The 16,699-nt window shown below is 36.2% G+C and overlaps 1 protein-coding gene across 1 annotated transcript in view; it reads right to left on the bottom strand.

Annotated features, from left to right (window-relative positions):
- SYNE1 (spectrin repeat containing nuclear envelope protein 1) overlaps positions 1-16,699 on the bottom strand; it is a 280,833-nt gene that overhangs the window by 121,460 nt on the left and 142,674 nt on the right. Inside the window, exons 60-73 of the mRNA XM_058801698.1 lie at positions 16,462-16,626; positions 15,190-15,362; positions 14,213-14,366; positions 13,931-14,074; positions 11,643-11,807; positions 10,013-10,330; positions 9,119-9,274; positions 8,280-8,450; positions 7,221-7,547; positions 5,948-6,100; positions 4,481-4,648; positions 3,186-3,362; positions 2,227-2,373; positions 1,056-1,181 (exon numbers count right to left, since the gene is read on the bottom strand). Coding sequence (XP_058657681.1) covers positions 1,056-1,181; positions 2,227-2,373; positions 3,186-3,362; positions 4,481-4,648; positions 5,948-6,100; positions 7,221-7,547; positions 8,280-8,450; positions 9,119-9,274; positions 10,013-10,330; positions 11,643-11,807; positions 13,931-14,074; positions 14,213-14,366; positions 15,190-15,362; positions 16,462-16,626 — 2,544 coding nt within the window. The remainder of the gene's footprint in view (positions 1-1,055; positions 1,182-2,226; positions 2,374-3,185; positions 3,363-4,480; positions 4,649-5,947; positions 6,101-7,220; positions 7,548-8,279; positions 8,451-9,118; positions 9,275-10,012; positions 10,331-11,642; positions 11,808-13,930; positions 14,075-14,212; positions 14,367-15,189; positions 15,363-16,461; positions 16,627-16,699) is intronic.

Below are 16,699 nucleotides of genomic sequence, written 5' to 3'. Positions count from 1 at the left end.
TATTTTTCCTATATGCCTCTTCTGAAATGCCAATAAGAATGCTTACCAGACCTTAGCCATCAATCCTCTTACACCAATAGTGACACAGCTGCTTTTGCTCTAAATACAGCAGTCGGGTGCCTTTAAGATTTAGACACTCAACCAGCTTAGCATATCTAGGCACTATACCATCTGTGATTTCTTATCAATGTTTCACTGCTTTGTATGTCAAAGGAGTGTCTTATTCTGATGTTGGGGATGATTTTCAGCTATTCACTTCTTCTGCCATATTTTTAGAGGTCATTTGGATGTGTACAATTCCCTTCTGTGGTATGGAATGCTGTTACTGTATGTATTAGATTTTTACTCTTGTTAGAAGTAGTTTCAAAACTTTGGTTGTGTGTCTGTGTAAGAGAGATTAAATTTTTCATGTTTAAAACAAGAGGAATGCTCATAACACTTTTCCAATAACTTAAGTTTATAGTTCTATTTTAAACCTAAGCATTAAATGACTTTAAAACTTAAAATTGAGGAAAACTTCTATACATTAATATGCTGAAATAGATGTACTTTGATTCATTAACTAAACCATCGTATTTTCTATTGTTATGATGGTTATTATATTAGTAATCTATTAATATTGGCCAATATGAACATATGTCTATTGTTGAATAAATAATAACAATAAAATATGTCTCAGATGTAATAAAATACAGAGGATATTAGACTGAATTGTTTTTTGAAAACATAACTTGAATAAAGTTTTCTTCCACAGAATGTTATTTCTGTAGCTTTAGACCAACATCTTGTAACATTGTGTAGGTACCTTTATCAACCTTAGTTGTGTGTCTTTTTATTAGTACCAGGATGGTAATGTATGGATTTAATAATTAAAAAAAAAAAAAAAGAAGCAGAAAGAGAAAACTATTTAACTATATTTAAAGAAATACTTGAGATGAAAGTAAGATGAAATTTCTTTAAACCATTGCCCAATATGACCTTTTTAAAAGGGAACAGATCAAGGCAGTTAAAGCTCTAAATAGGATTAGAAGTGGGTTGTTGTGGTTATCTTGTACCGTTTGTTTTGTTTGTTGAATATCTGCTGCTGTACTCTTCACTATGGCATCTGACAGATCACACATGGAGCACAGGAGATCCAAATATGTATTAGCCTGCTCCTGCAGGGCCCGGAAATGTTTAACCTGAGGGAAGACAACTCAAAAATAAACTCGGAGACTGTGGAAATAATATCTTGTTTTATTGCAATCACACATTTTAGTATTTTTGCCCTGCCTTCTTACTTTTTCCATAAAATTAAATGTAGAAACACATTGTTTTTTTAGGTAATGTTGCTATGTTATAATTATGGAAAGCAATAATCCTTAAAAACTTTATTATTATCTAATTACCAAAGTACTTGGAGACATATGAATTAGCTAGCTTATTTCTTAGCAACACAACAGGTGATAGACTCTTCCAATGTGAATGGGAACCAGAGCTTTATGGGCTTATCAACAATGTCCTGTTCCTACAGCTATAAAATTTTCCAGTGTCTGACAGATGACGAGAAATTCAGCTTAGTGGCACTTAGGTGCTGGTCTCACTGTGTCACACACACCCTGCTTCCCCTCCCCTTGTAGGTCTGCCATCTCTAGTATTTCAAGGTCTCTATTAAGAGAGACGATGGATGAGACAGCTCTGAATTCCAGCATTTTTAGCACCATACCAGTTTAATATAAAACCAAGCTACAAATCCAATGTAAAACACATTGTCACTAAGAATAATCAAAAATCAATGAACAAATTCTTAATAGTCAACACAGGCTACAGGCAGTTCTATGCTCTTAGACTGAAAAATTTTTTTAATTGCCTGATAATTGACTCTGTGTCCATGGTAGTGTGAAAAGGTCTCATGAGGAACACAGTAGATAGACGGGCAATTGGACAAGCAGAAAGACACAATCCCTCTGCTAAACACACCTGTGGAGTATCTGATTTATCTAACTGGCCATCATTTTTCAGGTAACATGTTTCTAAGCATTAAGCAGAGCTAGTAAAAGCCCTCTTAGATTTTTCACCTACAGATATTTTGAATTCCAGATATTCCTTCTGGGGTTGGGAATGAACATTGAGGCTACACAGCTTTCTGAGAAGGCTAGAAAATATCTTATTTCTAGACATTTAAATCTCTCATCTGAACTCGCCTTGTTAAGAATAACTGAGCTTTTTCAAGTGCTAAACTTTTACCTGTTTAACTGCATCTGCCAGGCTGAATGCTGTCCAAGTCGTTGGCTTTAGCTCTGACTGCACTGTAGACAGCCAAGTCTGGCACTGTTGAAGAGTATCCTGATGATTAACATGCTTCTGGAGCTCATGTTCCAAAGTCTGGTACACCTAAACAAAACATTTTGTAAGTTTATCACATATTCAAATATCACATTGTCTCTCTTTTCCTACCTTGAAAACTGATGATAAAATAGAATTATCAAGACGTTGATTATTTTAGCCCTTGTACACAAGAGCTGAAAGCTCCTTAAACTCTCACTGCACCCTGATAACATGTGAAGAAGATGCACAATATTTAATGCACAGATTCTGAAAAGAAAAAATAGAGATGCAAATGAAGAACATGCTCTCTTTTTCCTGTATCCAACATTTTTGTATTGATTTTGTATAAGATTATTTTTAGTTTGTTTTTGGGTTGTTTTGTTTAGGGTTTTTTTGGGTTTTGTTTGGGCATTTTTTTGACTGCTGACTTGATCTCCTAATTGGTTTAACAGAATGACCCAGCTGTCCCTTCTTATTCTGGTTTTAATGAGAGAGACAGTATTTCCTACCACATACTTGATACCTGTTTATGTATGTATGCAAACTATCAACACTAAGACTGCAATTTGCTCCCTAGTTTTTGAAATAGAAAAAGGTCTATTTTTTTCTGCTGCAGCTGCTCAGAAGCCAGTGAACATGAAGGTAGTGAGCACATAGCAAGAATTAGAACTGACTTTTGCTGGTTGCAAGACAACATTTGGATCACAAGGAATTCAGCTGTAGCACAGGTATGATGAAGTGCTCAGTAACCTGTAGGCTCAATCAAAATGGAAACAGTAGGAAGAGTTTTATACCATTTAAAGAAATATCTCATAGAAATAAAAATACACTTTATTTTTAAATGGCATGAAAAAAAATATCTTTGAAACAAGACTTACTCTTTGGGCTGTGCTACATATGGCAGAATAGCTGTCCCTTGTCCCCTGAAGATGGCTTTGTATATTTTGCTTAAATTTTGCTTGAAGATGTTCTGAGCACTGGCTGATCAGGTAGTCACCTTTACTCTTAAGGTTGTTCAAACGATCTTCAAACCCTGCAATTTCTTCCATGATAGCCTAAGAAACAGATAAAATACTTTTGAAGAAATATGCTTGCTGCGGCACAGAACATTTTTTCTCCCTTCTTTAAACACTTTCATCTTCAGATTTGGAAAAAAAAATTCAGACAACATGTGTTGTCATAGTCAAGCTATTGGATACCATGTTTATTGTAAAGTCATTGTCAAAAGTCTTTACACAGATACCCCACAGAAACAGCAGTAGCACTGTCATAATATGTACACACTCTCTGCTCAGACCCCTAGACTATGCCTAATCTTCATTTGTTGCATGCTATTCAAGGCTTCTCCAGCTTCTCTTGTGTCTAGTAATGCAAACTAAATCTCATGCTGAATCATATCTCATTTCATAAGCTCTTTCACGGTTGACAGTTCTTTCCATTGACTTTGGCGGAGCCAATTTTTTATCTAAGGAGGTTACTTAAAGAATAGCACACCAATGACAAACAATTTAAAGACTTCAATATTTGCTGAATCCCAGTTTCAGGTAGTGGTAGGCTGGATTTTGTTCTCTTTTATCTTCTAGAAAGCATTGGCTATCAAGGTATTAAATGATTTTCACTAACAGCAACCATAGTACCACCTTGACTAAAAGCTACAACCTAATAGAACCTAAAATTAGAACAACCCAATAGAGGTGCCTCTAGTTTCTGTACTTTCTTCTCCATTGCTGTTTTATCAACCGAATACAATGTGGTGATCACATCTCTAAAGTTTTTGTTAGCAGATCCATATCAAGAAAATTTTCAATGTATTTTTTTTTCAACCTTAGAAATGCTAAAACAAATACTTCAGGAGTAAAATGACCAAAAAATACTTCAGGAGTAAAATGACCAAAATCCAGTTCCTGTGGTTCATTTTCTGGGAAGTCTCAGGGAAAATCTGACACAGAATTCAGATCAGAGTATGTCAAAGCTCTTTGTGTACGTGTAGTTTCATCCAAGAAAGGATGCTAACAACAAGCCAGATTTGTTAACTGCATTAATGACACTGAAGCTTATTTACACAGCAGCAAGAGAAATAAAATAGGGAAATGACAAACAGTAAGAGCACTGGAGCGAAGGCAGAGAAGAAAAATTCTATTTTACAAAGGAAGATCACCAATACCAAACCCACCTTTTGGTTAGCTAGTTGCTGAGTGATTATTTCAAGATTGTTGCTTTCCATGAGGTCAGGGCTGGCCAATCTGCTGGACATATGTAATAACCATTTTTCCCCTTCTTGCAAATCACTATTGTAATCCTCATGTTCTTTTACTCTCACCTCTAAGGTTTCAACACATGCCTGCAGGTCCACAATAACTGAAATTAATTTTTCAGGTACAAGAGTTTTTACAGGATTTGATTTTACAAGAGTTAAAAACCCCCAAACAAGCCAAAACCCACCAAGAACTTGAAAACATAGTAAGAATTACCATCTAAATTTATATTCCTGTGAGGAAAGTTCATTTGAATAGAGTGTAAAGGAAGAAATCAAAACACACTTTTATTCTATGAATACATTTCTGTGAATAATTACTTCTGTGCTACCAAGCAGTATTTTCATTCCAGATGAAATATCATACTTTGAAGACTGAAGCAAACACTTGAGAAATGAACACAATCAACTTGACACTGAATTCACTAACAGTTATTACACACTCTGAAAGATTGCACTTGACCTACCAAATGCTATGGCTGCTGCTTACAGCCTTTGCATGTACATACTGCCCATGCCTGTGGTAGGCAAATTAAGAATGTACGCACTGACTTAAAAAGAATTTAATCTTTTCAGGAAGCTTCTCTAAATTTCAGCCCCCAAAATTGATGCAAGGGGCATCACTTTTTTGCTACAGATCAGAGGTGTATCTTTAAACTAAAAAACAACCTTGAAAAAAATAAAATCATTTCCTATTGGTGTCTGGATTGGCAATTAAAGGTGCCTAGGTCAAACATAAGTACTAACATGGTTTGCAGAGCTTATCCTTGTTAGGAGTATAACCTATTAAAAGCTTTAGGAATAATCATACTTTAGGATGTATTTAGAAGCATTAGACCTTCCAAAGTACTACATACATATGGACTAATGAATCAGTGTTAATTAATAATGTCCTTGCTGAATTAAATTATATCCATCTTGCAGTTTGTTTTCTCCACTGCCTTTTATTCAGCAACTAAACTAAACAGTGTGTGTGGAGATCAAGCAGAAACAAGAGACAGTATAATCTAAAGGGATCAATCCCTTCAAGAAATAATGTACTTAGAATTCTAAGAAATGCTTTTAAAACTAGTAACAATAACACAGACTAGTCACTGATACATGCCTCCTTAGTGGTACAAAACACAAAGACTACACATGCCACACTCAATTCATTTCAGCTACCCTGGTTAGATTTATTTATGTAGTTTTTTTCATATTCAAAATTTGCCTGTCACTTCTGTCCCTCCTCCAAAAGAAAATTAAAAAAAACCAACAAAGCACCAAGAGTAATTAAGAGTCGCTGGTTCTTTGTACAGACATGACAACATGAAATAAACAGCTAATTTCTTAAAGAGGGTAAAAATACAGCAAATTGGAATAATCCCGAAGTTTCTTCCTTTTTACCTTAGTTTTGCTGCAGAGTTCCTGGTAACTGCTCTGAAGGTCTTGAATGTTGTTCTTTAGAGCCACATCATTCACCAGATCACAAAGTGCCTCTCCCTTTTCAATCACTGACTTTATTGAGGGCTCATGAGACAGAACAGTCTGTTGTATGGACTACAATGCAAGCAAGAATTAAAACATACCTACTGATCACTGGAGATGTATTTCACTAACTTCCCTTTGATCTGATGCACAGTCTTCTACCATGGTTTATACCATCCTTTCCAGACAGGCAAAACTTTGTTTAACAATGCAGGATTCTGTTTCTCAGCCCTGCCCTGAGACAACAACTGTGCACACATGTAAAAACAACTGAGTGGCTAGTAGCATGGCTGACAGTCTGGAGCTGGAGAAGCAAAGGAGTCTATCTGCATGACGTGGCTAGTTCTAGGGATAAAATTCGTTCAGAGGAAGAAACTATGAAAATAGGTGGGAAAGTATCACCAAAGCAATCCCCTTAATGAGATGGTAAGGGGAACTGAGCAGCTTTAGCAAGAAAGCCTTGAAGCAATGTAGGTACTGCTCAGCAATTACCAAAACTTTGTTGGTTTGTTGGCAACATCTTTTCAGCCACAAATGTAAAGCACAGCACTACATGGGCTGCTGTGAGTAGAGTTAACTCCACCTCAGCTGGGAGCAGTACCATTTCATGAAACATCTGTAATCCTAGAGTATTTTACGAAAACATCATTAGAAGAAGAAATGGGGTTTGTAAACACATCTTCTACTCATTTTTGTGACTGGAGAATAACCAGTCATAACGTAACACTTCATTAAAATCCTGATAAAAACTTGGGAGGTTATAGCAGCTGTCTGGGATATCAGTTGAGCTGGGACATCCAGCTTTAACCAGAAAGCTGATAGAGTCAATGTAAAGAGTGACAATGTCTGAAGTTAAGAAAGACCAACTGATTTCTATATTCACTTCAACTGTAATCACCTCTGTTGAGATCAATGCAATTACTCATATGTGTACTCATACAAGAATTTGCTCCATTACAGGAAACTTCCAGCTATGGAAGCCTTTTTAGGACGGTCACATTTCAAATCAAGGGGCTCAGTCTGGTTTGTAGAAGCAGGTATCATGCATGTTTTCACTGATGCTGATTGGGACATTCAGAGCAGAAACATCTCATGTACCTATTGAAGAAACTTGGATACCTGATCAGAGGATTTACTGAGAATCACCAGATTAAAATAAACTCAGCAGTATTTTGAGGTAATCCCTTTTTACCTTGTATTTGGACAATTGTGCCTTCTTCTCATAGAGTTCACTCTTAGGCTCCACAGGAGCATGTAAGATGGCTTGGTACTCCATGACCCACTGAGTTTGGGCCTTATACTTGTCTGAGAACTCCTTTACCAGCTGAAAACACTTCTCTGAAGTCATGTGCTCTTTTCTGATGGAGCCAGCCAGCTCTTCAAGCTGTTCCACGTGATCTCCAATTTCTTTTCTGAACTGGTCAACTTCATTTTCTTCCATGAATTTTATAGCTCGCTCCCCCTTCTCACGGGCTGATTTCAGTAAACTGTGGCCTATGTCCATATCACTCAATAGCACCTGTGCAGGAAACCTTGGTTAACAGAAAATGTATGAAAACTTGCCTTTTTAAAACTTTGCTACAGACACAGAAATAATTGCTAGGGAAAATTAGTGGACTTTTCAGTACACAATTGCCTGGAGTTAAGATGTGTCAAGCTAGAAGGAAGCAAATGAAGCAAATACCTCTGCCCTGCACTGGGCTTGTGAACTTAACAGAGCTAAGGGCTCCCAGGAGAGGATCTCTGCTCCAAATTCTGGAACAGATGAAAGCTTTCCCTTAGCATATTACATTTAAGCTGCTTAAGCTGCAGGACATATGAAAAACTCATCTACAACTTTCAGGATGAAATATGAGTGCTTCAATGAAGAGAAATAGGAAGCACTTCTTGCCACAGGACATAGAAAATACACAGTGCACAAAGAAAGCATACTTGCAGGGAATTGGGGATATAGGAATTTATTTTAAGTTTTAACCTAACATAAAAGATACAAGCATGCCTTATGGAAGGATAGGACTAGTATTTAGGACTATATTATTTAGGATTATTTGCTATATTATTTAGGACTACTTGTAACTTTAATAGCCAAACTATGATCTAATGAGATGTGATAACAGAAAGTTTTGTACTGTGTAGTCTTATCTCCTCTGGGAAGGTAAAGCCAGAATTTTGACCAGCTGTTAAGATGTATGTTAAAATACAGCCTCCTGTTTGTGAACAGAAACAAAAATTGCATTTAAGAAAGCTGTACCTCTAGTTTCTGCACTTTTTTCTCCATTACTGTTTTATCAACCACGTCAAATTTGGTGATCACATTTTTGAAGTTCTTGTTAGTAGCTCCATACCAATTTGTGTAAGCACTAAAAGACAATTCTGACTCCTCCATACAGCGTATTTCTTCTTCCAGAAACTTTACTTGCTCCTTCAAACAAATACAGAGGGTAAGGGGTAGAAACAAGGACCACTCAGATGTTTACCATTGGTATTGCTTTAAGATCACAATAAATTGCTATTTATTAATAAAATCTATTATACAAAGATAAAACATATAGGCTTTGAGTTATTTCATAAATACTGAATTTAAATAATTCTTACAGGGCTCTTGTCAGGGTGCACATATGTCAATCACCAATGTTAAAACTGAACTAATACTAAACACTGAAAATGTACTCACATTTTGAACTTTGAATTGTCACTTTTCATTACAGTACTATGAGGCAATTACTACTTAAACTAACCTGAAGACTTCACCTTACCAAATCAAAATTCCACATACTAATGTGTATCAGTGGCAGTCTGAAAACATTTCTTTGCAGGTCAATCAGCATTCAAGCATACTTTATTCTGAATTTCTCCTCTGAAACTATCAAAAAAGATAGTGACAGGGCAGTCTGCTTCATTATCCTGATTATGTTTCTGTAATACATTTAATCCAATGAAATCTATGTGTATATGTATCTGAATATATATGTGAATGTTGTGCTAATGAGTCTACAGTAATGAACAGACTCTGATAAAGTCTAATTACAAAAGCTTGTATTTGCTTCTTAACTGGCAACTTATGATGTTACAACTTATGATGTTACTTACCAAGACATGAAGAAGAAGAGTTTGGTAGCGAGATGTAAGCTGTGTAGCCTGACTTCCCATTCTACTTGCAGTGAGATTTTCCTCTAGTATTTGCTGAGCCAATATCCCAACCTCCTCTATATCATCTTTGTAGATTGTAATGTCTTCATGCCACTTCTATGAGAAAGAAATTATCAAACTTGTATGACTGATTCAAACATCTCAAACGATCAGGAATTTAATTGTACCCAAGTCAGGAAATCATTGAAAAGAAAAACTAATACATGGCTGTAAATATTCATTTACAACTGGAAAACAAACCAGAATCTGATGAAAGTTATTGTAACAAATATGCTGGAAAGATTTGCATCCCATATGGACTGCATTTCATTACTACTGATACAATACTTGCAATTTTTTCTCCCTTGAAAAATAATAGTAGAAATACAATCTGGACTTTCTATAGATTTCACCTGAAGTTTTGAAGATGACTGTAAAGTGTAACCTGGCTTCCTGTGTTTATTCAGAACCATGTCTTCTCTACTCAAGGAGAATTATTACATCAACACAGTGGGGATTTCATAACACAGCTGGTCACATTTTACTCTTGTTATTATATTCATTCTTTTCCATTCCACTGCCTATCTTTGTACTCAGTTACATCGTCATACACTACAGAGAATTTGAATTACAGATGTCCCTGCAAGATTTCAACATTGTTATAGCCATACCTCCAGCAGTAAAATGGGAAGAACCTGTATCTAGAAGGCAGAAAGCTCTCTTGGAAACATAATTTTAGTTAACAACTCAGAATAAATTGAAAAGCTTTCTCTCATTTTCACAGTGCCATCAAGAATTGACATGGAAACCACACACATTATTTTGTTTAAGGAATGCCTTAACTATATTCTTTACCTTCATTTGTTGAAGCTGCATTTCTTTTGTTGCTCTACCAGACCTCCTCCCCGTCCTGATGGCAACTTTCTCCTCCAGGTTTGTTAACCAGTCATTAACCTTCTGAAATTTTTTCTCCATTAACCTCAGTTTGCTCACAGTGGCATTTAATTGGCTTCTTGCTTCAGAAAGCCTGTGCTGATAAACTTGCCAGTCCTGCCGTAAGGATTCCAGGGCTCTGTCTTCTATCTGGGGAATTCCCCAGGGAATCACCTCCTCTCTGGCATGGACAGCAGCATTCAATAATGCTTGTCCCTCTGCACAGTGAACCTGCAGCTCCTGTAAAGGCAGAGTTAGTTACATACCCTATATTGACAGCTTTCATTCACGCATGGCAAAAACCCCCTTGGCTCCTCTGAAGACAGCTGGGCATTCTCTTTAGTTATCTATGGTTAAACATATATTAGAGAGTCTTTCCTCTAATAACACAGCATGCTCACTTACAAAGCACACCAAGTATCATTATTACTGACAACTGAACTGCAGAAAACTATTGACAAATCATGCACTAAATTCTTTCCTCTCCTGCCAAGTTCATCAGTTCTGAAACACTGGCTGTATGAGACAGCATGGGATGGATGGAATCCATTCACCACAGCATAAATTCAAAACTTTCCAGATGTGTAAAGCAGACTGTAAGACTGGTTCTAAAGTTGAATCTCTTTAAAAACTGAGGCCTCAATCTTCCAAAATATACCAACAATTTATTGTTACATATGTTTGAGACAACACTCCAGACTAATTTTTGATACCCTGTCCTAGATATATATGGCATTTTTCATGCTTATTAGCAATTAATCAGAAAGTACAAAGTGATTAAATCTGATTAGTAAACATAAAAAGGAAATTACCTTTACAAAACACAGCTGTGTTTCATCTCAGATTTCACTTGAGATTTATATCCATATTTTCAAAATGGGTTTTGTAGATTAACTATAATGAGCAGAAGTATATGCAGAGTCCCTAATCATACAAAGACCCTCTCAGTATCGCAAATAAGGTAATAAACATTTCATATCTCAAGTACAGACTTTGCACTCCTTCAACAATGGGTATTAAAGCATTTTAAGTCAGCTTAAGATAATAACTGGGGAATTACTGAAGCACTATGTGTTCACTGTTCACTTTCACTGAAGTGAGTCAGTGGAAGTCTTCCCACCTCACTATGGGAGCCAGCCTGAGTGAGTGGAACTGCCTGAAAGTAGGTGCACCTGCACCGCGAGCAATAAAAGATGGAACACCAATGAAAACACTCTTCATATTTTACGAAACACATAGGGAAAATAAGAGATAGACCAACAACTAACAAAAATTCAATACTTTCAGGAAAGGATTAGTATGCCTGGAGATTTCATTCAAGGCCTGACATTTTTTCCAGAAATAAGCCAGAGTATTTCCACTACCTTTATTGGCACTACTGTGGAGCAACAAAGGGTTCATATATATTGCAATTTCAAGTTGGTCTCAAGACAATTTTTGTCTGGCAATAAATATTAGTCTGTTACTATACCATCACAGGATTGATTTTGTTTTACATTTAATTTTATTTTTAAAAATTTTTATTTTCCTGTGGGTGTCACACATCACATACCTGTAAATCTCGTAGCGTTGCCTCCTGTTCCTGGGCATCACCATCAAGATGTGATAAACAGTCAAGTTTTTCCTGCTCCTTCTCCAGCCATACTTCAAAGGCCTTCACATTTCTTTGGTACTCTTGGTGTAAAGTAAGCAGTCCTTCAGCTTTTGTTACAGCCTCCTGTATGTGAAAATATTTGCAAATTTGTATACATATCTTAGTGTATTGTCAAACCAAGAGAACATAAACCCCAGCCATCCATCAAGGGAAAAGGTTTGAATCTGATGCTGAACTTCCAAAGAATTCAAGACTACTTGAATTCTGAAGATTACTCAATTGATTATAGGGAAAGAGGGAGACACATAGGGGTAAAAATACTTATTCCAGAAGATAAGTTTGTAACTTCTGAGATTTAGAGTTTTGATTTGGGATTACGTTTAAATAACCCCTTAGTGGTTAATAACAAAAAACTTCCTTGATTCTTTCTGCAATTTAAATCAACTTTGCTGAAGTGATTAATAAGCATATGGCTTTAGAAATTGCATTCTTTTCTTTTGCATGACATTTTTTTTTTGCAAATGGAACTGGAATCTTCTGTTAGGAATATCCACTATCTTAGATTTGAAGATATCAGCAGTCCCTACACACAGTAAGAAACAGACTACAACTCTTCTGTGTATGTGGGTGAGTTACAAAAGTTACAAAAATTTTAGCACTAAAATATTACCATATCTGGAGTACAGAGGGAAAGGTGTCATATATTGGCACAAGATTACCCTTACTAAGTGCAAGAAAAATATACTACATGTAATTCCCATCCTCTAAAAAATTATGAGAATGTGGAACCAAGTTCTGATGAATTTACTGTCTGCTTTACCTCTTATTTCTAACAGGTCTGTCTAGTGGGAGAAAGGAGGAGAACAGGAGTCCTATCACATCTTTTAAAAGGCTTCTCCATGCCCAGAAGTGGGAATGGGAGGAGACCAGTTTTCTTGCCTCTCAACAGGGGCTTTGGAAATTACAGCTCTTGGTCTGCTCAGATGTGGGCCATAAATCTTTGGGGAATCTTATCATGTTTCCAGCCTGGCCACAGGATCAGTAAAATATTTGAACATTCTTAATTTTCCAGCTATTTGCTTTGAATTTTTAATTTCTTTCTCAGGGCTGACTGCACTATTAATACTTAACACTACCACCACAGCTGAGAACAGAGAAGCCCAGTCATCTGGAGAAAGAAGCAATGCTTCTTGCTACATGAGGTAATATGTAACAGAACTCTTGCCTCTGTGAGCCACCATCCATTTCTTCTCATTCCCATGCTGTTACTCTAACTGAGCAAATACAGGTAGCTTGTATAGCTTTGTGCAGGAGAAAAAGGTAATGACTAGGGCATCTCCATGGAATAGTATATTTACCAGCACTTCCCAGGACTTATCTATCTCTCTGGAAAATCTGAGCAATTTTATTTACTCAAGCTCAAAAGAATAATGTCAAGCATGGCGTTTTTGCAGTTGTGCAAGAGAGGTCCACACAACACTGAATCACTTATGTGTTTGAAAAACTGAATTTTGGCTGAATTTTGAATTTTGTCATTCTTCATGACAAAGGCATCACTGAGACAACAAAATTCAATTTTACTACATTGCTATCCTGAAGCAAAGCCAGCTGTCTGAGCATGTGTTAGTCATTATTTAATTATCACAGAAGAACTTGGGTTAACTGGAGGTAATTGCCTACATTTATCTCTATCACCAGGTCTTTTATTATTTCTTTTTTACCTTATATCTTACCCTAAACCCCATCCTGATCTTAATCTATGTCCTAATTTTTTCCAGATATACAAAATCAATATTTATCAGGAAATGTAGTACCTATTACACTTGTGTCAGTTTACTTGCTAATAAGGTTCATGCTCATTCATAAAATCTCTGTAGCTGCCAAACATTTGTTAATCATACAACTGACTGATAAAATTTATTGCAACCATACACTTATGCAAATCACAAGTCTGAAGATTTTTTCAACATTTCAGTCACACTGGGTAAAATTATATCTGTGCTGAAGTCGATGAACCTTTTGACATGGAGTTCCTCAGACTATTCTGATTTTTAAAACCCTTCTGAAAGATCTGAAGCTCAGTACAGGAAGACAGACTTATTAATCACCCTAGTAGGTTTCTGCTACAGTAAGTTACAGCTGTCCCCAAACTCTTAATCCTCATTTAATTGTAAAATAAATGATCAATGAAAATATCTTTTCCTTGTTGCCAGCTAAACAAGTAGTGCTATGAAGAAAAACAGTACCTTTGTTCTTTCTTTGAGGAACTTATACCTCTCCTGAAGGTCTTGCAGCTCAAGCTGAGCAATGTAGTGCTCAGCCATGCCCTTTCCCTTCACTTCAATAGTCTCCAACAGACTGTTATGACTCAACACCTCTTCACTGAGTAGCTGCAAAACAGAAAGAGAAAAACACATAGAGGGTACCATTAAAACAAGACCACAGATTAATCTTGCAGTTAGACAGTTTGGTTTATTGCTTCTAAGCTGTTATGCACTTGTTGATGGTTTGTTGTAAATCAAACACACCTTTGCTTTGCTGAGGGCAGCTGTTTTTTCCCTCAGTTCAGCATATTGCCTTTCAGAAGCATTCATACTTGTTTCTACTTTGTCCATCCATCTGGAAAACTGATTAACATCTTCCTGGTAACTCGTCCATTTGGAGAGAGCTCCTTCAAGTTGACTGTAATTTAAAAATACATATTTTTTGTGCTATTTGAGCAGTGAAATATAGTCATATACAGATATTCTAGGATATTTTTATGAGAGAGATACATCACAAGATAAGCAATCTATTAAAATCCTACAGGTTTTAACTAGCAGTACTGTTTGACTAACAAAGATAAATTAAATTTTCCAAACATGAAATATTAAGTAGATCTTTAATTTATGTAGTTGACACATTCTAGGTTTAGTAAATGAATTGCAACTGAAAGCATAAGACCCAGAATCAGAAATTTCCTGCCCCTTTACCTACATTCAAAAGTTACTGCATTCTAATGTTTAATTAACCTTGTTTCTTTAACTTGAAACATCTGCAACTATTGATGCTCCACCAGAGAAATCTCCATTTATTCCTTTATATTTCTTTATTCTATCACTAGGAGCAGCACTGTTGGACACTGTAATTTAAAATATGTTCTTTGGAATGGTAGCAAGGAAAAGCAAGCAGGATCTTGATAGAGCAACCATTAATGCCCATGAAAAAAATCTCATTTCTGAGAAGCTTTCAAATCATCAAGTGCAATACAAAGTAAAATATTCAAGATGATGAACATGGAATCCAATTTTAGGAGTACACTGACAATAAGTGTTAATAAAGCTTAGATCTCTCAGAGTTTCCTCCCCTTCTTCTACTTCAAATGAATCTATCACAACTTCTAAGATTGTTTGGCATGTGTAATCATTTTACATGAATTTGACTCCTGAAGTAATAAAATTACTTTTCAAAAGCTTTGACAGTTCTTTGTTACTAAGCATCATTCTTGACCTCACTCCCTTTTTACCTCTTACACTGGATACAAGAAGACAGAAGAGAAGCCCAGCTGTCTTTCAGATTTTGCAATTGGCCTTCAATCACTGGTACTCCCTCCAGAGAAGTATTTTGCAGAACAGATTCTCCTCTTGTCAGAACAATTTTCATTTGGACTTCTTTTTCTTGTTTCACTGCTAGCAGGCCCTAAGAAGTGAGTGGATATACTTTATTTTTATCATTACCTGGACATGAATATTCTAACTAGCTTCAATGGAACGTAACCTGATCATATTTAGCAGCTTGCAGTGAATTGGAAGATGGACAGTGGGGTTCACAGCTGGACTTCACAAAAGGAAGTGACTTTCAATGGGTAGGTTCAGGCTATTAAAAAAAAACCTTAGTTAACAGGAAAATTTTCATGGAATCTGTGCAAGTACATAGAGTATATCAGAAAAGGTACTGTTCAGTGAAAAGGCTGACATTCCAAAGAAAACATCACTTAAAAGGAAAACAGGAGGATTCATTCATACAGACAACAAGATGTAATGACAAAGCTCTTCTACAGAGCTGAAATACAGTTCTACCACTCCAGGATATATTTGCAACATGACAGTATCAACAAATAAAATCTGTCATCAGTGTCAGCCTGGGGACTTCAGCTCCTGGAGTTGTGCAGTTGCAAACTCACAGTTTTTAACACTATGTAGTTATGAAAAGCCTTAAAGCATGAACCCAAAAGATTCAATAAACAAAAGCCAAAACATAATTTTCGTATTATGCTACAGTCTTTTGCTTTTTGACCTAGCCTTATAATTTTGAAGATCTTTGGCTCAGAATCCAAGACATCAATAAAATGAAAATATTGTCTTCTAAATAATGCCCTAAATAGCATCTGTTGTCAGCAGATGCTATTTTCTTAACTGTCATCACCATTTTAAAAGCAAATAATTATAGGAAAAGATTTGCTGAATCAACTGTATCACCTGTAAGATCTAAGTATATTGAAATATACTAAACTAACAGAAGTGACTACCCTACTTCTTCCATTTAAACTTCATCAGCCACACAACATCTTTTGAGTACTTCAAGAATTTTCATATATGCAGTTGTCCATGTCATTAAGGTCCTTATCTACTTCTTAGAGAAGAGCTCTTTCTGCTACAAAAGGAGTTACTTTTGAATAAACTGAAAATCAGCATCTGAACAACAGTTATTAGACTAATATGCAACAACTAACTATCCTATATTTGTATTCTTCATATAGATCTAAAAGAGAGCAGGTTTTGAACTCCTGTTTCCATACCTCTAGTTTTAGCATCCGGCTATCCAGAACACTCTTGTCTGCAGTAGGATGGGAGTAGGAATCCAGCATGTGAACTGCATCAGCAACCCAGTCCTGGAGGTCCTTGACACTCTGTGAGAACTGCTGGTGCTCTGCCACAATCCTGTCCATTCTGGAAACTTTCTCCTGCAATTCATACAGCAATTAGCACCAACAGCTATTTAAAGGATTCCCTATTCCCCATACCAACTCATGGACT

This window comes from Ammospiza caudacuta, chromosome 3, assembly GCF_027887145.1.
Source record: "Ammospiza caudacuta isolate bAmmCau1 chromosome 3, bAmmCau1.pri, whole genome shotgun sequence".
NCBI lineage: Eukaryota > Metazoa > Chordata > Aves > Passeriformes > Passerellidae > Ammospiza > Ammospiza caudacuta.
This window is presented reverse-complemented; position numbering and strand designations above follow the sequence as displayed.